This window comes from Salvelinus namaycush, chromosome 18 (assembly GCF_016432855.1).
Source record: "Salvelinus namaycush isolate Seneca chromosome 18, SaNama_1.0, whole genome shotgun sequence".
Lineage (NCBI taxonomy): Eukaryota > Metazoa > Chordata > Actinopteri > Salmoniformes > Salmonidae > Salvelinus > Salvelinus namaycush.
The window spans coordinates 2,163,640-2,186,796 of record NC_052324.1 but is presented as its reverse complement, the minus strand read 5'-3'; the positions used below and the strand labels follow the sequence as shown (position 1 = coordinate 2,186,796).

General features: G+C 43.5%; 1 protein-coding gene across 1 annotated transcript; it reads left to right on the top strand.

The window, feature by feature from the left end:
* The first annotated feature begins 9,520 nt into the window (after window positions 1-9,520).
* On the top strand, window positions 9,521-20,166 carry rasl10a (RAS-like, family 10, member A). Its single transcript, XM_039013445.1, has 3 exons — window positions 9,521-9,736; window positions 17,794-17,918; window positions 19,893-20,166. The coding sequence occupies exons 1-3, from the start codon at window positions 9,521-9,523 to the stop codon at window positions 20,164-20,166; spliced, it is 615 nt and encodes a 204-aa protein (XP_038869373.1).
* Window positions 20,167-23,157: the final 2,991 nt, after the last annotated feature.

The window sequence follows — 23,157 nt, the reverse complement described above, 5'->3', positions numbered from 1 at the left end:
CAAATGCCTCAAGTGCATTTTCTGAATTGACTTGAATCATCAATTAGAATGGTATACCACGTTGTTTAGTTCCGTCCAATAAGGATTCCATAAGATATACACTGAGTGTACAAAACATTAGGAACACCTGCTCTTTCCATGACAGACGGATCAAGGGAATTCAGGTGAAAGCTTTGATCCATTATTGATGTCACCTGTTAAATCCACTTCAATCAGTGTAGATTGAGGGGTTAAAGAAGGATTTCTAAGCCTTGAGACATGGATTGTGTATGTGTGCAACTAAGAGGGTGAATGGGCAAGACAAAATGTTTAAATGCCTTTGAACGGAGTATGGTAGTAGGTGCCAGGTGCACCGGTTTGAGTGTGTCAAGAACTGCAACGCTGTTGGGTTTTTCACGCTCAACAGTTTCCTGTGTGTGTCAAGAATGGTCCACCACCCAAAGGACATCCAGCCAACTTGTGGGAAGCATTGGAGTCAACATGGGCCAGCATCCCTGTGGAACGCTTTCGACACCTTGTAGAGTCCATGCCCCAATGTATTGAGGCTGTTCTGAGGGCAAAGGAGGGTGCAACTCAATATTAGGAAGGTGTTGCTCATGTTTTGTACACTAAGATCTTACATTGTAATATAAAGGACTAAGCCAATCGCAACAATGGTTAGTATTGTACTAGTAGAATTTACAGTCTTCTTCCACACTTGGCCATCTATGCAGACACTGCTTGATGGACAGGGAGAACATGTCTGGTTTAAGTCTCTGAAGTAGGGAAGATGATCAGAAGTTGTTTTAAATCCTTTTTTGTCCTTTTGTGTAATATGTACATACAGATTCCATCTTAACAAATGGGTTCATGTTGTGTATTATAGGCATATCTACAGTTATCTTTACAATGACCTTTGGAAGGTATAGGGCTGTCCACACTCGGTTGAATGAGCTGACATTTTTTTTTACAGTATTGTTGGGCAACCTTAAAAAAACAGCTTTGCATACTAATTTGATGTTCCCTTCCCCCTCTACCCTCATCCCTGTTCTCCTCTACCCGAATTCCTTCTCACACTTTCTCTCCTCTCCCTTCATCCCTGCCCCTCTTTCTGTCCTCACCCCTTCTTTCTCCATGAGTCCAGAGTGAAGCCCAAGGTTTATCTGGGAGCTCAGTGCTTTATTTATCCCTATGACAGACTGGGAGCAAGAAGATGGTGAGGTTTTGAAGTGAGAGTAGATAGAAGCTTTACATTCTCTGAGCTGTACCCACTCAATCTAGCAGCTGCCAAGAGTGACTGGGGTGGGTGGATAAGCTAAACTGCTCAATTTTGTGGTTGGTTTGTTGACTGGAACCCAAATCTTGTTACCAGCAGTGGGTTGAAGAACTCAAATGAATATTCCTCAGCACCATACACAGTATAGGCTACTACAGCACATGGAACAGCCTGTGGAGCAAGGTGTGAATTACGGAGGTGCCGGGGGGGGCTTGGCTCCCCTGAATGAGACGTTAGCTTTTTGTTGCATTTAGGAGAGCTAACTTTAGGAGGGTTTCTAAATAATGCTAATTGAGCCATTCTCTATTTGTTTGAAATGTAGTGGGATATATGAAAATTAAAGCGTCCAAATTAAACAAACGCCCCCACCTCTGTCATGGTTTAAACCAGGGGTGTCAAACTCGTTCCATGGAGGGCCTACTGTCTGCTGGTTTTTGGTTTGTCCTTTCAATTAAGACCTAGACAACCAGGTGAGGAGATTTCCTTACTAGTTAGGGACCTTAATTCATCAATCAAGTACAAGGTAGGAATGAAAACCTGCAGACACTCAGCCCTCCTTGGAATGAGTTTGACATCGTGGTTTAAACTATTTATTTCTATGTGGCGGTGCTGTCCACTCAGCAGTGCTGAATTTCGGCCTCAGCTGAGCTCCTGTACGTGTAGACTTTCCTTTCATTTGTTTGCAATTTGTCCTTGATTTATAAAAAAAATCTTCATTCCAAATTCATTTGATTTATTCGTTGATTTATCATTGTTTACTTTAGTAAATCATTTGTTTAGAGCGCTCATTGCGTTGTTTTTCAGGTGCGCACAGGTACTGGTGTTCTCTGTGCCATTGTAGGCCAGAAGAAGTACACAGGTACTGGTGTTCACTGTGCCATTGTAGGCCAGAAGAAGTACACAGGTACTGGTGTTCTCTGTGCCATTGTAGGCCAGAAGAAGTACACAGGTACTGGTGTTCTCTGTGCCATTGTAGGCCAGAAGAAGTACACAGGTACTGGTGTTCTCTGTGCCATTGTAGGCCAGAAGAAGTAGACCATTTATTTAGCTAAACCAAGTGTCGTGTCTTTGGCTTTGCCGGATGAATTGCTATGACATACTATTCTATAAAATAATTTCTCCGTAATTAATATTACCTGATTGAACTAATCATGTAAATGTCATTAACTAGAGAGGGACACCACGAAAGAATATTTATAGAGCTGTTATCTTCCGAATAAACTCTTAAAGATTTAGTAATATTTTACATCCTTAGCAGTCAACATTAATCGTCATCTTATTCAGTCTCATCTGAAAGTTGTAAATCCTTGGTTATCTGCAAGAATCCTGGCTAACAAGTTGAATCAGCAATACAAAATTGGGTTTAATTATTTATTTACTAAATACCTAACTAATCACACAGAATCACACATACACAATTAAATCATAACTTGATTACAAATTGCCGTCATAAAGGAAAACGTCCCTAGCGGGCGGAACAGATATGACAGCTTGTTACACAAAGGAAAGTGGGCTGGGTTTTAGTGAAAGAGCGGGAGACTGGAACAGAGGCGAAGCTGTGCTATCGTAAATACAGTATCTTATGCATTCTAAATTACCGCCCATTTGGAAAAGGAAAATGCAATAAATATTTACTCTGAGCTGCACTTCAGTAGGTTGGTGGTAGATGGAAGACCGTGTTGCCAAACCGAGTCCTCTGTCCTTTGAAGAATGTCTCTGGTGGTCACTGGATACGTTGTAGTAACGTCGTTGTGTAGTAGACGGGATACTCTGACTGTCCTTCCTAACCTGCGTTTGTAGCAGCTGTTGCTAACTCAACGGCTAGGAGGTATCACTTCTGTAGTGAATACGAGTTCAAAGTTCATACCATTCACAACCAAAGTTCATGCTGATGTTGGCTTTGGTTCAGATAATAACTACAGAACTTTCTGACATGGGATCGTCACCCTCATCTCCTCGGAACAGAAAGTTATATTTTTGTCAATGGCTTTATATAGTGGAGGGAGAGGGGTGTGTCTGAAAAGTTTGTAACCCATGTCTCTTCACAGGGGCGGGCCACTGGTTGAGCAGAGGCCCAAACTTATGAAAACCCAAATCTCTCATTTGGAAGCTAAAATTACATTTCATCTCTTCACAAATAATTTCATATTCAAACATTTGAATTAAACAACAATTCCATGTGAATCCGATACCTCTGATGTTTAGACTTTCCACAGTAGAGTTTGTCATTCTATCATTGATGAGAATGTGTCAGAGGGCAACCGAAATGACATAATATACCTTAAGTACCACCGCATATGTTCAGTTGGTCGGATTACCAGAATATAGTTCATTTCCCCCCAACTTCTGATGTTCCCAGAATCTCTATGTTAACCAAAGGGGCTTTCTAATGTCACATCAGTAGAGTAGGGAGAGGGAGGGGGGAAAGAGGTATTTATGACTGTCATAAACCTACCCCCAGGCCAACGTCATGACACAAGACACCAATACACATCCAATCTATCCAACCAGTAGGCTGGCTATACTTGAATGACAGTAGGACTGACTATAAGGTGACTCTTTCGGTTAGAGGTTTTAACGTTCGGTTAGAAGCATTAGATTTTGCAATGGTATAGGCATACGTTATTGTGGATTTGTCTCCCCATGATAACTGTTTTCAAGGCAAAATGTTATGTAGGCATAGTTACACTTACAGTGCATTTTCCCAGACCTCCAAGATCCATGATTCGTGCAGGGTTTAAGTTCAATGTTACATGCTTCATAATGACAAATAACCCTGTCATAACTGTCATTAATAACCCTTTCCTGCCTGGTGGGAATTTTACATTTTTTACTGAATCATGACCTCTGTGTGCATAAATGAGAATAATTTGCTGGTGTCAAACCTTATATGAAAACATGATACATATGTTAAAAGCTGAAAAACAGCTCTTTCAAATAATATGACATACAATAGCACCACATCAATCAAATTGTAATCAGTCAAGAAAAACATGTGAAAATGTGTCTTATATAAAAATCAATGCTTTTCTCCCAAACAAAACTTTCTAAAGAATGACAGAGAAAAGCTTGGAGCATATTGACTCTTCCTTATTTTGTAAGGATTGATAATCTGAAATCAGAATATAAGTACCTTTTACTGTGAATTGGTTACCGACATTTTAGTGACCGATGGAATTTTCTCATTCTATGGGATGTTCGGTGATCAAACACATATCTGCACCAAAACAAATTACAAATAGCATTCAGTATTACATATAAGGAAAGACAAAAAAAGTGATATAATAATAAAACAACTTTATTGAAAGAATAATCATAGGGGAATACATTGTCTCATTCAAACCTGAAAATGAAGACCCATTTTAAATCTCTATCATAACCATAACATTATACAATATTCATTTCAGGGCTACTTTCATCAAAATCCAACTGGAATTACAAAATGTGAAACAAGTAAGGCGTATAACAATTATTAGCTTTTACAATTGCAATTTCTACATTCAACTAGCATGTAGTCTATGACAAAGAGTCCAGAATGGGAACAATTCCAAAAGGACAACTTTTACAGTCCTTACAATTAACAAGTCCTTTACATCCCCAAGGCCATTAGTCATGAATGAAACATAAAGGGAGGCTGGCATGCAGGATGTCTTGGATAAGAAAGGGAAAACATGCAAAGGAGAGGACATGCAGGAGAATGGGTACCTGCAGGAAATGGAAACATGCAATAGAGGTAAAATTGCTAGTGAACACCTGAGCGACATCGAAGTCTCTTTCCTAGTGCCTATTTCCGCAATGAGTCACACACTTGAGTGCCACAACCTAAAACAATGTTGGTCCTCTACGATGCAAAAACAATTTGCTCTTGCATTCAGATGCTACACAAACAAACCGGGTGCTGTTCTCCTTTCCAGTGGCGATTTTAGCATGTCAGTCTTGTTGGGGCAAACTCCACCAATTTTTTTAGATGCATGCCAGCAAAGCCACTACACAAAACAACACTAAGCCATACATTAATTGGACTATAACGGTGACAAACGGTGCCCACAAACTGTTGGGCCTACATAAAGCTGTCCCAACACCTTACCACTGTTACACCTGGCTATGAGCAGAGCCTTGTCTGGCAGCGACACAGTTCATTCTGCCTCATTTACTGCCTTTTAAACAAACATGGCTGTCCTGCTTAAACAAATGTGGTTTCTACTCACAATTGAGATGTACAAACTATGGCATAAGGGGATAACGTGTGGATAAGAGGCAATCCGTAAGATGAGTCAAATGTATTGTATGCTGCTGCATAAATGATGTAATATGCCAGGGAGATATGTATACTGTAGCTAAGAAAGTAATACTAAGTGTATGTTGTGTAGTAAGCTGTTACTAGCCCACGTGCCTCACCCTAATAATTTGGTCCATTTTCCCCTCATAATTCAGCGAACTGTTCTGACTTGGTGGTGCACTTGTAGCCTATAGCCTGTTTTAGAGTAATGTCATCAAATATTGTAAGCGCTTTCATTGTCTGTTTATATGTCCCCTTTATTTATCCTACAGTTCTGACTTGGTGTACAGGGAGAATACAGTAAGAATGGCCATGTTCTGTCGCTGTAAATTTCAAAAGTGCTGAACAAATAGTTATATTGACTACGTCCATCCTAGCTCGAAATTACAGATTGCCTCTTATCTTATGCCATAGTGTGTACATCTCAATTGTCAGTAGAAACCACATTTGTTTAAGCAAGTCAGCCATCAGCCATGTTTGTTTAAAAGGCAGTAAATGAGGCAGATTTAACTGTTTCGCTGCCTGACAAGGCTCCTCTGATAGCCAGGTGTAACAGTGGTAAGGTGTTGGGACAGCTTTATGTAGGCCCTAACAGTTTATGGACAAAGTGACTTTGTCACCGTTATTGTCCAATTATTGTATTGTTTAGTGTTGTTGTGTAGTGGCTTTGCTGGCATGTATCTACATATTATTATTATTTTTTGCCCCACTGAGATTTACATGATAAAATCGCAACTGCTAACAGGTGTATAAAATCAAGCACACAGCCATGCAATCTCCATAGACAAACATTGGCAGTAGAATGGCCTTACTGAAGAACTCAGTGACTTTCAACGTGGCACAGTCATAGGGTGCAACCTTTTCAACAAGTTAGTTCGTCTAGGAGCAACGTTGGCTCAGCCGCGAAGTGGTAGGCCACACAAGCGCACAGAACGTAAGCGCCGAGTGCTGAAGCGTGAAGCACGTAAAAATCATCTGTCCTCGGTTGCAACACTCACTACCGAGTTCCAAATTACCTCATTCACAATTGACAGTGATGATGGCCTATTTTGAAATGAAGTGTGCTTAGCTTGGTGTCTGAGGGTAATATCTGTTGGTACAACTTTTTGATTGAGGATGTTAATTTAAAAATAAATTGCGCTCCGTTACCTACAAAAACAGCACTACACCACTGGTTATCGGAGCAGCGCAGCTGGAGTGGTAATTATGAGCTGATCTGGAGTCAGCGCTGATCACTGTTTCATTATCACCACACCGTGTGTAGCTTGCTGAGGACTAGATCACTGATAATGACTTCATCCTCACTGTGTGTGTGCGTTTAAGGTTTATAAAACACACGTTGTTGCAGTTCAGTGCCTAAAAATAACACTCAATGCTGTCGAGTGCCTCATTCCTATTTTTTTTATAATGGAATAAACTCCCTTAAAGCTGCTTTGTGTGTTCACTAAACTGCAATGTTATTGTCTAATATTGTGGTTCTGTTGTCATCAGTATGAGGTATGCCCTCGGTGGAGTGGTGCCAGACCTAGGGCTCTATTCAGTCTGTATTGCTGAAGTGTTACAGATTGCGTGATAGAAATGTAAAGGTATTATGCGATCTAGCAGACATATGCAGCATTTAACGTGAATGCAGTCTCCTCTAACGCGGGAACATTGCCTATATATTTCAATTGGTTTTTAGCTCAAAGTACTGAATAGAGGCTCTAGATGATTTTGGCAGTAACAAGCAATCTTCTCTATGGCTGTCATCCACACACCACTCAGTGTCAATGAATGAGGACATGTGAAACAGTGGTCCCTATTATTTTTTACTTTGACGTAACTAATGCTTTGATGGTGTTCTTGTGACCTAAAAATATCATTGTTTCTGCTCGGGATCCAAAAGGAAGCCCAGCTCACCCCTTGGGAACACTGATGGCCAGAAGGGTGGATGAACCTTAACCAACAGGGGGTGCTAACAACTCACCATATCGAGAACTGCGTTATTTATAACGAGTGCCTTGAACGCTTTGAAGGAAAGTTAATATTCTGTTACACCTATCACCAGGTAGGACTTCTGCGAATCCAAGAAAGTTCCAGAATAATAAAAACATTTATGCACATGAACTTTAAAAGACGTGTTGCAGCATGAATTTCTATTGATTGCACAGATTGTTGGACACATTCATAGTCTTATGGTAATTGTGAGGAACTGTTTCGGCATGCCAATCCGTGTAGTTGATCGACATACCTTGACTGATTTGATTGCATGACCTTGACATAATTGGGGCTTTACATTAACCTCACTATATTGTTTGGATTGCAACCGACCTCTCAAAATATATTTTTAAAAGGTTTGCTTTTAACAGTGAGGTGAGGGTGAGTTAAAATTGGTCAATGCGACAAGAGCACACTGCGCTCATATCACCCATTTAGTCAGTCTCTCACTCTGACTGCATCCATCACTGGAATGGCAGCAGGTTGTCGTCACTCTCCCCTCTCGTTTTGGTAAAATCATACAGACAAACAAATGGTGATGACGCAGGGTTTTATTGTAGGCTAAATATGTAATTATTGCTTGACTATAGCTAATGAGTACACACAGAGCTCTTGAGACAGGTAGTCTAGATGTCGCAATTGAATAGGAAAAAGCAGGAGAAGCATTCATTGTATGACCATTGTTTTATGAGCAAGTATCTACACAGGCTTTGCATCATATTAATGGTGTAGTATAATTAATCATATGTGACACCTTAATTGCCACTCAAGGTATTGCTATTGATAGGGAGCCATCCTTCATCAATCGCTTAGCTTTAGGAACCCAATCAGTTGTGCGTCAGTCAGCCTAGCGCTTTAAGGAGGTGTAAATGCAGCATTCTGTCTCCATGGGAGCCTCCTTTGAGGATTCTGTGTCCAGGAGGAAAAAATGAAATATTAATTTGGTCGAAACATCAATGTGCATTTTGTGTGATAGGCTACATCATTCGTGTTTCCATTTCAGGCATTTGACCTCTAAATAGTAGCTCATTACACAAAACCTGGGCACGACTGTCATGATTAACACGCACATAAATAAACGTTAAAAGATGACAAAAGCATACACATCCAATCACGCACGTACGCACACACACACACAAGGAACGCGCACCATACCGACAGACACACCAGTGAACAGGGGAGATACATTCATTTGATGCCTATGCAGCAGTTGGTCGCTTGTCTCTGTTTTTGGATCGTTTCATCTAAATGATAAGCTGTGACTTCTTACATCGTGAAGAGCAGATTATGCTCATTCTGGAGCACGTGGACATCTATCTGTAGATACGGGGCTGCTGAGTTAGCGTGCCTCTCCAAGGCTTTGGTGAGCGCAAGGAGTCAGTCGTATTGGTGCATAGGCTGGAGACGAGTAAGAGGTGCGGATAGAATAACTGTACAGCCTGAAGATCCGTAAGAAAAGCAATAATGGGCTCGTTAATGTTGAGATAATTCAAACAGTGAGTGAGATTATGTCCCTGTGGAAATTCCGAGGACGGACTTTGCGCTCCCTCCTAGGGGACGAGGGCGCGGGGGGTTGTTCCCCAGAAGATTAGCATACAGTTTCTCCCTATGGAATGCAGAGACGTTGCGAAAACCCCCTCTCCGGTATTGAATCTTGGAGTGATTGATTTTTCTTAGGACTATTAAACGAAATAAGCTCAAGTGGCGTTATTTGTGTTTCGTTGTGAGAGAGATTGGATAACAGCAAACATAACCATCAATTCATTTAAAAACATTGACGACGGATGACTGTTTCGACCTTTCTTTACCTAATTATAAGGTTTAGCAAAATCTACATTTTTGGGCCACAGCAAGCAAAAAGTGTTTACTTCAACGTAAAATAACTGTTGGCTTTGATCTGTGTCGGAACAGCAGCAGCAATATTTCCTGGATACAAGACCGCTGCTAGGATAATCTTTGTTGAGTTACAAATTGGTTTGGTCGCTGTCCATGGTGCTGATGTTCCAGGAATGGTGGAGACGCTAAGTATCGCTGTTATCGGAGCTCCCGGAGTCGGGAAAACTTCCATAATCCGTCAATTTATTTATAATGACTTCTCAGAGGTTTACACTCCAACCCGAACCAGGTATGTGTACAGACCCTCTGTCATTTTGAACGGTAACATGTACGACCTGAAGATTTTGGATGTCCCGCCAATTTCGTCATTCCCCTCAAGCTCGAGCCAGGTAAGATAGAAAGTTACTTTCTATTTGGGTTTTTCACTTATAGGAAAGATACTAGCATTCTCTTATTGGGCTCAAAATATATCCTTGGCTTTAATGGTATAATTTCGAGATGTATGAAGTGTTTGCCTCATTGTCTTTAACTTACCTTTAGGTTATCAGTACCTATTTGGCCTCTCGCTAATAGTTAGAGCCCTGGAAAATTACCATCGCGCGCTTCTTCAAAAGACATCCGTTGCATTTTTTCTTAATCAGATGCCCCTTAGAGCAGTAGTTGCTATGGAGACCTGATGTATTACTTCAGTGGTAAGCCTTGGCTATAGGCTACTTTATGTATTTGGTGTTTAAAACACACGCATGCAAGCACACACACTCTCTCTTTCTCTCTCTGGGCTCCTCACTGCATTATATTGCCACCCTCAGGCAAAAGGAGGGATGTTTATGTCATGTTGAATTGATCCATATGTTCTGCCTCTGTGACTCCATAGGTAAGTCATTATTGGCTATTTGCTCCTAGACCCACTACCAGAGGACACTCAGCTGCCCAGCCTCAGGGCACCTGAACCTGGCTGGGGTGATGGAGACTGTCTGCCTGGCTGAGGGGAGTGATGTGTGCTCTTATCAGAGGAGGGAACTGGAAGCACATGTGCTTTGACTTTGTAGAGCTGGCACACAGATTCACAGCCCATCAAGTAGCATTCAAGTGTTTGGAGTGGCAGTAAGTGCTACAATTCCACATTGAATCATAAACTCTGAATCGATGGCAAATGGTTGAACTTACTGCTGCTAAAAATACAGCATGCTCCAACATAATGACCAATGCATTAAATGAGTAAAAACCAAAATGGAGATTCTCTTAGTGACCTACAGTAAGCTCTAGCTCCATAGATATGCCCTGGCAAGAGCAGCTAATGTCAGATGAAACACCATACAGTAGTTGCAGCTTTTTCCACTGACAGCCAGTGGTTTGATCAATTAAATCTATTTTCTCAAAGCTGTTCTGCTTTCAGACAGCACTTGCACCAGTCGCCTGCTCTCTCTGTATCTCCTTGTCCTCACCTTAAATGAGTGACAGACACACATGCATATATTAGTGTGTGTGTGCATACATGCTTGTATTCATGCTTAAGGGTGTTTCTGAATGTTTAACGACACCCTCACACACCAATCTTGACCTCCTCACTGGTCCACAGGAAGCCTGTCTGTTGTTCCCTCCCTGGACCTGGCTGCTGGGGCTCCAGATGGGGTTCTCCAAGGTTACTACGGAGCTGGCTGGGAGAGCTGGCTGGGACTGGCGTGAAACACATATTACTGATAGTTGCCAGGCTTTTGTCATTGGCTGAGAGAACGCGTTGCAGCCTTTCGGCTCCATTGCAAGAACTGTCTTTTTTGGACAGGTGTGGTGCCACTGAGAAATTGAGATCAGGCCATGGAGGAGAGATCAGGCCATGCAGCCAAACAGAAAGCCATCTGAATTCAAAGTGGGTATGCACGGTGCTTCCTGTAAACAGAAGATCCAACACACTGAAGAGTAGACAGCCTCAACCCAGCCAGGCACCGCCAGACAGAGCCAGCAGGAATGCAGGGGAGAATTCAGGATTCTAGCCATTTACAGGAGAGAGAAAGAAAAGAGGAGAATATGACAACTGTCTCTTAGTATGTGTTAAAAGGTCTGCAGTGTGCTTCATTGTCTCCAATCTGTGGAGCGGAGCACCTCAACAAAATCAATCTGATTTGCTTTGCTCTTTCTTCAGCTAAATGCCTCTTAGCCATCATTAGAGCAGTCTGGCAGGTGCAAACAGCAGGGAGAAGACAGGATGGATCACATTATAGATTCTGCAAGGTGTGGGTGTGTGTCTGTGTACAGTACATCCCCAGGCGCCTCGTCACATAAAAATGTGTAAATTGCATATCTGTTCTCTGACTCCTACATATATAATGCAGCATGAGCATTGTTGCTTTCCTTTTACACGTTACAGCACCATGATTCATTATGTCTGCATATAGATTAGTTATGTCTTTCAACAGTTGAATACTTAAATGGAGAATTTCTGGCCTTGGTTGAATGGTAGGAATATGTACATAACAGCCTCAACCTCTTCAGACAGCATTTTAAGACATCAGTATACAGTATCTAACCAACACAGACATCTCTACTAGTACTTAGGTACATTTTAATCATTTAGCAGATGCTCTTTTCCAGAGCAACTTAGAGTAGCGAGTGCATACATTTTCATATTTTTCATACTGGTCCACCCGTGGGAATCGAACCTACAACCCTTGCGTTGCAAGCACCATGCTCTACCAACTGAGCCAAACAGGACCAGGGAATCATTAGTTGAGTGCAACAAGAACACTGCTATCAGGCAGATTTGTCATTGTTCATTTCCTCAGGAATGGCTCTTACTCTTGTCCTCTGTGTTCTGTTCTGTAGCCCAGCCTGGTGAGTTCTGTAGCCCAGCCAGGTGGTGAGGCATTCCCGCTCTCCACTCCGAGCGAGCGCTCTCCTCTTTTACTTCCATATTTAATGAGCCAGGAGGCCCATGGTGGTCTGCAGAGGGGAGGCTGTCTGGACCAACATCACAGGACAGAGCGCTCTGGAACAAGAACGGACCCGATTGAGATTTACTCTCATTTTATTTGGAGCTGATTGGATTAAAGCACAGTGCCCTGCTGAAGGCCTTGAGGGAATAGAGAGACTAATAGAGATGAGAGTGGAGCTGCTGCAGCCTATTAGATAGGTTAGAAAGAGTCTAATGGCCACCATAGAAATCCAGATTCACTAAATGCGGTTCCTCTTCCCTCACATGGTACCTGGGGAGGAAGATGGTGAATAAAGTGATGTGCGTCAGTATGTCTCCATGTTTATGGAAGGGGCCCAGGTTTCTGTTAGTTAAGTGCATGCAATAAAGGACGTAGTACTTGTACTTTGCCTCTGTTCCATCATTTAGACTCGGATGTTTACTTGTTTAGGTCTCTTTAGGCAGGCAGGGCAGACGCCACTTCATTATTTAACTTTGGGGATGGTAACAATCATTTATGTTCTGGCGGGGCTGCTGTTTGTTTTAATTTGTTGCTGTTTGCATTCCCAGAGCATCTGTCACAGTTTATCGATAGGATGTGATGACAGATGGACTTAAGCCTTACAGTGGATCCCATTCAGATTTATTCATCTTCTGATATTGTATCATATCACCATGACTTCCACACATAATGCTCTCTCGCTCTATCACTCTCTCGTCTCTCTCTCGTCTCTCTCTTGTGTCTCTCTCTCCGTTTCCATGTGCTTCTCTCTCTCCTACTATGATAATGTATACTAATTTTATTAGATACACCATCCCGTTCGCTCATATAAACAGTGAGTTTGCTATATGCTATATAAAGCAGGCAGACAGGCATCGAGGCATTCAATTACTGTTTGCAACTTTGAGTGTGGTATGATCGTCTTTGCCAGGCGCGTCGGTTCCAGTATCTCAGAAACGTCCAGCCTCCTGGGATTTTCACACACGACAGTGTCTAGGGTTTACAGAGAATGGTGTGACAAACAAAAGACTCCAGACACCCTAGCCATAGACTGTTCTCTCTGCTACTGCGTGGCAAGCGGGTATCGGAGCACCAAGTCTAGTTCCAAAAGGCATCTTAACAGCTTCTACCCCCAAGCCATAAGACTCCTGAACAGCTAATCAAATGGCAACCCGGAATGGCAAATAACGGCAGAGCACAACAGTGGTGTGCAGAACGGTGATGCGTGTGCAGATGCGTGTACCTAATAAACTGCCAACTGAGTGTATATAGAATACAATGTATCTATTTTACTGTTCATTACATCAGATGAATCAGAAATGTTGTCTTCTGGTTACGCTCTCTTGGCCCTTTGTCAGCCTCTGCAGATAGGCTCTGTCACACAGACTGGCAGAGCAGGTGGAGATGTGTGTGTATTAAAAGGCTGGCGCTATCATCAGAGTCCGGCAGCTGGAGGAGACAACAGATCAATGCCATCTTAAACCCTAATAAACCCCGCAAACACTCACATGTGTAATGTGGGTCTGTCTCCCTTGTGAACAGTACCTCAATAAGTTATGAGAAGCTCAATCCCAAAGGGACAGAATAGTGTCTGAGGTATGTCTTCAGGTATAACCCTTCATGACCATGCTCTCTTCTCTCTGGATGAGCTGTGATTGGACACCATTACTGTCTTTGGGAGCAGTGGGATGCCAGCTCCCTCACATCCTGGTAAAAAAGTGACCAAGGACCTGGGTTGTCAGGGAAACCTGCTCTGTTTGGCACTTGAAGGGAGCAGGCTAAGCTGTGAGTTTTAATAGTTTTCAAAGAGCCAACTGGAGAACACATAAACACACACACCTGTGCGCACTCACACGCACACACACACACGCGCGCGAACGCACAGTTTCCATGTGTGTTTACTTTATATAGCTCCTTTCCATGTCCTATTTTCTCTCTTTCTCTGTTGTTCTCTTCTCGGTCATACAGGTGTGAGAAGGTGGAATAGTGAGTTTACAAGCCGCAGTGTTGCAATCGTTTCTGTGTACAGAGCTCCACCTCCACATAAAAAATAGTACTTGGATGACAAAGAGATATGAGCCGAGGATGCAACCTCTATTTTTAGCCCACAGAGAGATGGGGGTGCATTTAACACACCTACTGTAGATAGTGAGGGATGTGATCATGTGTACTGCTTAAACAGTGAAGAGAGATAATAATCTGGAAATAGGAATTGATGGATAGAAAATGGGGAGTGGGGGGGGCAGAAAAAACTGAGGCAGGAAGAGGAGAGATGGTAGAGGAATGCTGATGATCTGTCATCTATGGTCACTACCCCCCCTCATTTCTCCTGGAAAACTATTGAATAAACCCGCAGGGAGAAAAGGCAATGACAGCAAAAATGTATAGAACTGAAACTCCCTATGTACATTATTTTCACTGTAGACCATTATGTCTTTTTTTGTCCTCCCTTCTCTTCCTCCTCATTCTCTCACTCTCTCCCACCTTTGTGTGTAATGATCTCGGTGCCACATTGCTTGCCTCCATGGCTGATCGCCCTCATTATGTTTCAGACCTACTGAATGTGTGAGACGCTCCCTCCCTCCCTCTCTCTCACACACACACACACGCAGTGGTGCCGAAAATCCCTCCAAATTAAATAAAGGCTATTATTCCTCGTCGACATGGATATGTTACCATTGTCATCATTACAGCTCACATTGATCCCTATCTGCTCTCAGATTCTGCCCCATTACTGCATCCGATTCCCGACCAAAATGACTTGTTAACAAACTCCCTGTTTAGACTTATCTACAGAAGAAATACATTTAGATTACTCCTCCAGTGTTATCCTGTTGATTCTCATTACTGCAATGACATTCAGCTCTCCTTGTCGTATTGATTTCTCCCTCTGTTCAGAAAGCTAGTGGTGGAGGTGAGTGAAGGGGAATGCTTGTGCCCTCTGCCACGTCGCCCACTCCTCCACCCACTGCCTGTCAGCCTGGTGGGGCTCAGGCCAGGGCTTATGTTCACACCCTGTTGATCCTTCCATCGCTCTACCCTTCCCTCCCACTTCCTTCCTGTCCATCCACCTGCTGCTCTTTAATCTCTCCGCTTCTCTCTCTCGGTATCTAGTTTGAGAAACAGATGCCTCACACGTCCTCAACTGGCAGCTTCATTAAATAGTATTCGCAAAACATCAGTCTCAACGTCAACAGTGAAGAGGCGACTCCGGGATGCTGGCCTTCTAGGCAGAGTTGCAAAGAAAAAGCCATATCTCAGACTGGCCAATAAAAAGAAAAGATTAAGATGGGTAAAAGAACACAGACACTGGACAGAGGAGTATCCAGCACTCTCAATGGATCTCAACCTTATTGAGCTGTTGTGGGAGCAGCTTGACCGTATGATATGTATGAAGTGCCCATCAAGCCAATCCAACTTGTGGGAGGTGCTTCAGGAAGCATGGGATGAAATCTCTTCAGATTAAATCAACAAATTGACAGCTAGAATTACAAAGGTCTGCAAGGCTGTAATTGCTACAATGGAGGATTCTTTGAAGGAAGCAAAGTTTGAAGGACACAATTATTCTTTAAATCAAAAATCATTATTTATAACCTTTTCAACGTCTTAACTATATTTCCTATTCATTTTGCAACTCATTTCATGTATGTTTTCATGGAAAACAAGGACATTTCTAAGTGATCCCAAACTTTTGAACGGTAGTGGAGGTCTTTAAGACAACTTTGAGTCAGTCAGATAGCCTGCAGTAAACCAGACTGAAGCCATAAAACATGTTGTCAGACTGGTGTTTTGTGCATAATGCAGGCCCAGTACAGTTTTCTGGGCTACACATGGCTGAGGTCAGAAATAGAGAAACAGAGCACTGGCAGAGGACCAGTCTCCTGTCAAGCGTAACACATTGGACCCACGGCGCTACACTGTTCAGCCCTGCTGTACGCAATGACGAGAGGGCAAACAGCAGCCTAAGATGAATAGTAATGATTTGCTAACAATAATTAAAACACACAGCACAATGGGAGTGATTTGCTTCAGCCATTAAGGTAATTGCTTCAGCCATGACACAGTGACCCAATCTCCTCCCTCCCACTCTCTCTGTTTCTCTCTCTCTCTGTTTCTCTCTCTCTCTCTCTCTCTCTCTCTCTCTCTCTCTCTCTCTCTCTCACACACACACACACGCTCTGTCTCTCTCACTCTCGTCTCTTCGGTTTACATCTGATTCCCCACCAAAATGACTTATTGACAAACTCCCTGTTTAGACTTATCTACAGAATAAACAGGATGCATTTAGAGTACTCCTCCAGTGTTATCCTGTTGATTCTCATTACTGCAATGACATTCAGCTCTCCTTGCCGTATTGATTTCTCCCTCTGTTCAGAAAGCTAGTGGTGGAGGTGAGTGAAGGGGAATGCTTGTGCCCTCTGCCACGTCGCCCACTCCTCCACCCACTGCCTGTCAGCCTGGTGGGGCTCAGGCCAGGGCTTATGTTCACACCCTGTTGATCCTTCCATCGCTCTACCCTTCCCTCCCACTTCCTTCCTGTCCATCCACCTGCTGCTCTTTAATCTCTCCGCTTCTCTCTCTCTCTGCTTTCTCCTTCCATCCCTCTCTCTCCAATCACCCTCTTCCTTTTTTCTCCCTCCCCCAGCTAACAGAACTGGTTATAGATTCAGCTCACGTAGGTAGAGCTGACGACATAGAGAGTGAGAGAGAGAGTGAGCGAGAGAAAGTGTGTGTGTGTGTGTGTTTGTGTGTGAGAGAGAGAAACATAGAGAGTAGGAGGGAGGAGATTGGGTCACTGTGTCATGGCTGAAGCAATTACCTTAATGGCTGAAGCAAATCACTCCCATTGTGCTGTGTGTTTTAATTATTGTTAGCAAATCATTACTATTCATCTTAGGCTGCTGTTTGCCCTCTCGTCATTGCGTACAGCAGGGCTGAACAGTGTAGCGCTGTGGGACTGATGTGTTCCAAGTGTTACGCTTGACAGGAGACTGGCCCTCTGCCAGTGCTCTGTTTCTCTGTTTCTGACCTCAGCCATGTGTAGCCCAGAAAACTGTACTGGGCCTGCATTATGCACAAGCCAGGTAGAGTCAGACAACGAATTCGTTCTTAACTGACTTTCCTAGTTAAATAAAGATTCAATTAACATTAAAATTACACCTGGGCTATCAATCTGACTGACTCAGTTGTCTTAAAAATCTATTTGACTCTACGCTATTTCAATTTCAACCCAAATGAAGAGGACAATACTTCCTGACAGCTTTTGAATAATTGGATGTGATCTGTGGCTACCTCTGTTTCAGAAACCTGCTAAAAGAACTCCTGTCCTCACAAGCGTCACTGTTTTATGGGAGATATAGGAGCAGAATACATGTCATTTGAAGATGTTATTTTGGTCTTGAAATATAAATCATTTAAAATTATGTTTCACTTGACAAGTGAAACAATATGTCTTCGATATCCTTCCTATTTTTGGATCTTTGTGTGTCTGTAGTGGGTGAGTGATGTCTGTCTGTCTCTCTCTTTCTCTCTGTCAGGAGTGGCTGGACCTACGCTGCAGAGGGGTGCGTAATGCCAACGCTTACATCCTGGTCTATGACATCTGCTGTGTGGAGAGCTTTGAGTACGTCAAGATGATCCGCCAGCAGATCATGGAGCACAGGTAAGGGAAAACCACAACACAGTGACAAATATGGACCAATTAGGTAAAACACCTGTGGAGAGACCCATAAACGTCCACAGAAGACCAGCAGTCATGTACTGCATGTAAAAGAGAAAAAGGACAAAAGACATCTGTCATTCCGACTGCAGGCCTCTGCACCTGCATTCATTTGCATATTGATAGGGGAATGAATGGCCCTCATTTGTTGAGCTCTAAAGAGATTCACATCTTTGCAGCTCTGTGACGTGACCTGCCTTTAAACTGCAGTGCACCATCCCTTTCACATGTACTAGTCTTTGCTCCTCCTGAGCTGCAGGTGTGAAAAGCTAGATGACCTGCCAGGCTGTCCTGATCTGTCCTGGATAGTCTGACTGGCTAGCTGGCTGACTGGCTGTATCGCTGATTGGCTGGGTGACTGGCTGACTGGCTGACTGACTGACTGACTGACTGACTGTCTGACTGACTGTATGACTGACTGACTGGCTGACTGACTGTCTGGTTGATTGACATAGGGACATGGTGAGGTAGGGAGGATGGATGGATGAGTTTCCTGGTGAATAAATCTGAATAATGGAGTAGGGGACATCCAGATGCAGGTTATTGGGATTTGTGTGGGCTAGAAGGATGGGAAGATGCCTGGGAGGAATTGCCCCTGTCTTTCTTCTGCTGCTTACTCAACCCACTTCAAAACAAACACAAACACACATACTGCACACTCTCTCACACCCGCAAACATTCTCCCTCACCCAGAATCCCTGCCCTGTCAGTTATCTGGCTGTGTTTTCTTTCTGCCCAAAAGCCCATAGCTGCCTTCCTTTGATGTAATGAAGACTCTGACAGCTCATACAAACACACACATACTCTTCTAAACCGCTGCTCCAGAGACCTTCAGGCCTGGATGGGTATTTGAGAGGGTAGCAGATGCCTGCTTGGTGTTGGGATTAATGGGGTTGGTTTTATGTCACCCCATAGCCTCATTACCAAGTTGAATTTAAACCTCTCAGTACAAGTAGCTAGTTCGGACTGTGTTTATATGGAAGTGTTAAATTATGTCCACCAGAAGATATCATCACATCTCATTTAGATGCAGGTTAATCTTGGATATATAAATCCTGAAGTGAAATTGAGCATTTGAGCAAATTGAGCATCACTATTGTCCATTTCCCTTTGTATTCTTATTTTAAACGTTGTCTTTTTTATGAATCTGTTTGTGTTAGGGGAGGGGGGTCTTTATATGTATGTGTGTATGTCTGTGTCCTTTCTTGAATCATTGCATTTGCAACTCAGGGAATCTGAGTTTATTGTATACAATAGCATTACTGTCGGCCTCACTTGAGTCATCACTGCTTTAGCCCAGCTCGCAGCCTGCCATACAGCTTCACAATCCAATGGGCTGTGAGAAACATTTCCCTCCACATTTAGTCTCTGTCAATACAGAGTGTGGAGGGAGGCCCCTAGGACCACACACACACACACACACACACACACACACACACACACACACACACACACACACACACACACACACACACACACACACACACACACACACACACACACACACACACACACATACTGTGGCTGTGGGTAGACACTACACAAGCCCCGACATGTACAGAAACACTCATACTGCAGAAATCCTCACACACAAACACCCATTGACCTCTCTGGAAGAAGGTGTCTCCAGTCTGTCTCCCTGTCATGCTACTGACCTTCACAATGTCACGAAGAGGGGGAGGGTGAGAAGGCTCACTTACTCACAGACCAGGGGACTCTTCATCAATGCAGTCACCTTTAAATCCATATTTATACACAGGATGTGTGGAGAATAGGGATTATGTGACTGATTTCTTTGTAGCTGTTGGATCACATGTTTGTTAGCTAATCACATTGCAATTCTTTTTCACCTTTATCCCTGTGCTCTCTCTCTGTTCCTTCCCCCCTCGTCTGTCTTCCCTCTCCCTGTCCCTGTAGGGAGGGTAGCAGCAGTGAGGTTCCCATCCTTGTGGTGGGCAGTAAAAGAGACCTGCAGCGCCAGCGCTTCACGCCTCGCAGGGCCGTCTCTGTACTGGTCAAGAAGACCTGGAAGTGTGGCTATGTGGAGTGCTCTGCCAAGTTCAACTGGCATGTGGTCCTGCTCTTCAAAGAGCTGCTGGGCATCGCTGTAGGGCGTGGCATGAAACAGAACCACACACCTGGGATCCGCCTACAAGGGGCGCTGCAGAGGAACCGCTGTACTGTCATGTGACCCAGTGGACTCCCTCCGGTGTAGGGTGAAGTTGCCCCAGTTTTGCAGTTTTCCCACTAATGGTAAAGGTTAGGATTGAGGGAGGGGAAGCTGATCCTAGATCTGTAACTAGGGGAAACTTCACCCCGGAGCACTTCCTTCCCTCCTATGTCAGAGCCATAGGAACCTCAGTCACACCTCAGGGGGAATGGTTATACAGAGAAGACTTCGATCTAAATGGCTGGAAAACACCCAGAGGCCTCCTGCTTTACTGAGCTCATTTTCATATGAGGTTTATCTGACTCGGATCCTGTAGCTACTAGGACTGACATTGGTCCCTGTACTAGACGTGCATCTTTATCACCTATCACAACACCCCAGTTCTGTCACAATGTTCCCATTGAGAGGAAGGAGGAAGAGGAGGAGGATGAGGATGAAGAAGAGGTTTTGTCAATGGATTTCGAGGAGTAGAACATCTACTTCCACAGCTCTGGTCACAGGTCACCCAAACAATTATCATCACACCACAGCTCTGGTCACAGGTCACCCAAACAATTATCATCACACCACAGCTCTGGTCACAGTTCACCCAAACAATTATCATCACACCACAGCTCTGGTCACAGGTCACCCAAACAATTATCATCACACCACAGTTCTGGTCACAGGTCACCCAAACAATTATCATCACACCACAGCTCTGGTCACAGGTCACCCAAACAATTATCATCACACCACAGCTCTGGTCACAGGTTACCCAAACAATTATCATCACACCACAGCTCTGGTCACAGGTCACCCAAACAATTATCATCACACCACAGCTCTGGTCACAGGTCACCCAAACAATTATCATCACACCACAGCTCTGGTCACAGGTCACCCAAACAATTATCATCACACCACAGCGCTGGTCACAGGTTACCCAAACAATTAGCACCACACCACCAGGTGTGGCTCTGAGCGCCCCAGATTGCAAGGCAACAGCTCATACATGCTGATGGTTGTATCTGAATAAGTATCATTACCGACACGACTAGGTATTCTCTCCATATTAGCTTAGTCTCATACATGCGAGTGGAAAGAATGCAACTTCTTTAAAAGTTTTCCTTTTTAAAAAATTTATTTAACCCCCTTTTCTCCCCAATTTTGCGCGCACTGCGCCCGGCCCGCCACAGGAGTCGCTGGAGCGCGATGAGACAAGGATATCCCTACCGGCCAAACCCTCCCTAACGACGCTAGGCCAATTGTGCGTCGCCCCACGGACCTCCCGGTCGCGGCCGGCTGCGACAGAGCCTGGGCGCGAACCCAGAGACTCTGGTGGCGCAGCTAGCGCTGCGATGCAGTGCCCTAGACCACTGCGCCACCCGGGAGGCCCCAAAAGTTTTCCTTTTTTTAAACGTGAGGCAGTGTCATGTGACGTAGATAAATGCCCTGGATGTCATACTTGAAATTGCATTATTCTAAGATCGATGCATCATAGGAAAGGCTAGGTTACAGGGGTTGTGTGGTAAATGTGGGTGAGTCAACAAGATGGATGGCTTACTCTTGGTTTAGTACATCCGCTTCCTCTTTTAGGGGTAGCAGCACCAGAAACCACAGCTCTCCAAAATGCCCCCTAAACAGTAAACCATTTAATTTCTTGTTCAGGAATTGTCCTTGTACTCCAGGTAAACAAACATTCACTGATTGGAGGTGCTGGTACAAAATTATAGTGCTGTCACTCCCTCTTCTCATTTAAAGTCTATTGTTTAGAGGGGGATGTGAGGTTATCTTGCATCAGAAAAACACTGCTGTCGCTATCATGATGAAGGACTTTAATCCTCCCTTCCTCCCGTCTTCCTCAGTCTGTGTGCTTCTGATGAATACATTATATCAATGGCGCTCTGGTGCCTGCAGGAAGCTAGAGGGGATGTCTAGCACAGATATTGAATGTGATGCAGGGATAGTAGGCAGGGGGTGTGGTTTTAAAATGCTTGTAAGGTTAAGCCCAGGTTGATGGGCAGGGTTAGTGAAACAGAAGGCCAATGGAAGGAGAAAAGAAAGAAGTAGAGACTATGTTATGGGCAATAAATCTGCAGAGCACCTTGACCAGCACGACAAGTTGTATCCAACCACAGTACAAGTCTAGAATGCCTCACATAGAATGTATTAAACCTCCCTGCTCTTGGATATACCCAGACCACCACACACAAGAGAGCATACACCCCCAGAGCATTCCAATATATTAGCATCCTACCAAACAAACAAAATACTTTCTGGAAATATCAAAGCAGTGTCTGAATTGTGCAAGATATTTATATTGTTTGAGAATGTGGTAAACATGTGTCCTGTGATTGCAGACACACTGTGACAATGTTTGCACTGAAAATGAGTACCTGTATTGTACGTATGTATGTGCATCATTGATTTGCATGTTGTTGCTGCCAAGCCAGCAGGTCAGGGTTTAATTGCACTGGTGTGATTGTGTAGCTGTAATTTATTTACCTGTGTGTACTGTATATGGTTAATATCGGAGACTATCAAAAGCAGTTGAGAGGTGTGTGTGTGTGTGTGTGTGTGTGTGTGCGCGCACAGGCTCCATTTTACTGAAATGATAGTTAGACAGATTTCTTAAAGAGAAAGATTATGTAGCATCTGAGAGTAATGGTAATTTCTCGAGTAACATGAATGGCCATCCATTTAAATTAGACTGTTTGTGTGAGTGTGTCATGTGTTCCAACATCAAGGGCTAAATTTTCTAACAAACATCACCTTTTTTTTCAATAGTAGGTGTTAGCTGTTTTGTTTTTGACAATGGTAAAATTAAACGTGTTGCCCACAATAACCGGCCTTCTTGTCTCTTAGTCAGTATTTTTTCATTCACTTCATTATTCATACACTAATAATAGTTCATTCTGATTATGCCTCATCTCAATGACTCAGTTGTTGCCCAGAACACTGCCACTAGTGATACCACTTCTCATGCCGAGAGGTGATTCCACACGTCACATAAATGTGACAATGTCGCCA

What these genes read in the sequence shown, in the direction of transcription:
- rasl10a (XM_039013445.1), top strand. Translation starts at nt 9,521, where the DNA reads ATGGTGGAGACGCTAAGTATCGCTGTTATCGGAGCTCCCGGAGTCGGG. An exon ending in TCCCCTCAAGCTCGAGCCAG is followed by an intron (nt 9,737 to 17,793) that starts GTAAGATAGAAA and finishes TCTCTCTGTCAG; the next exon opens with GAGTGGCTGGACCTACGCTG. An exon ending in CAGCAGATCATGGAGCACAG is followed by an intron (nt 17,919 to 19,892) that starts GTAAGGGAAAAC and finishes CTGTCCCTGTAG; the next exon opens with GGAGGGTAGCAGCAGTGAGG.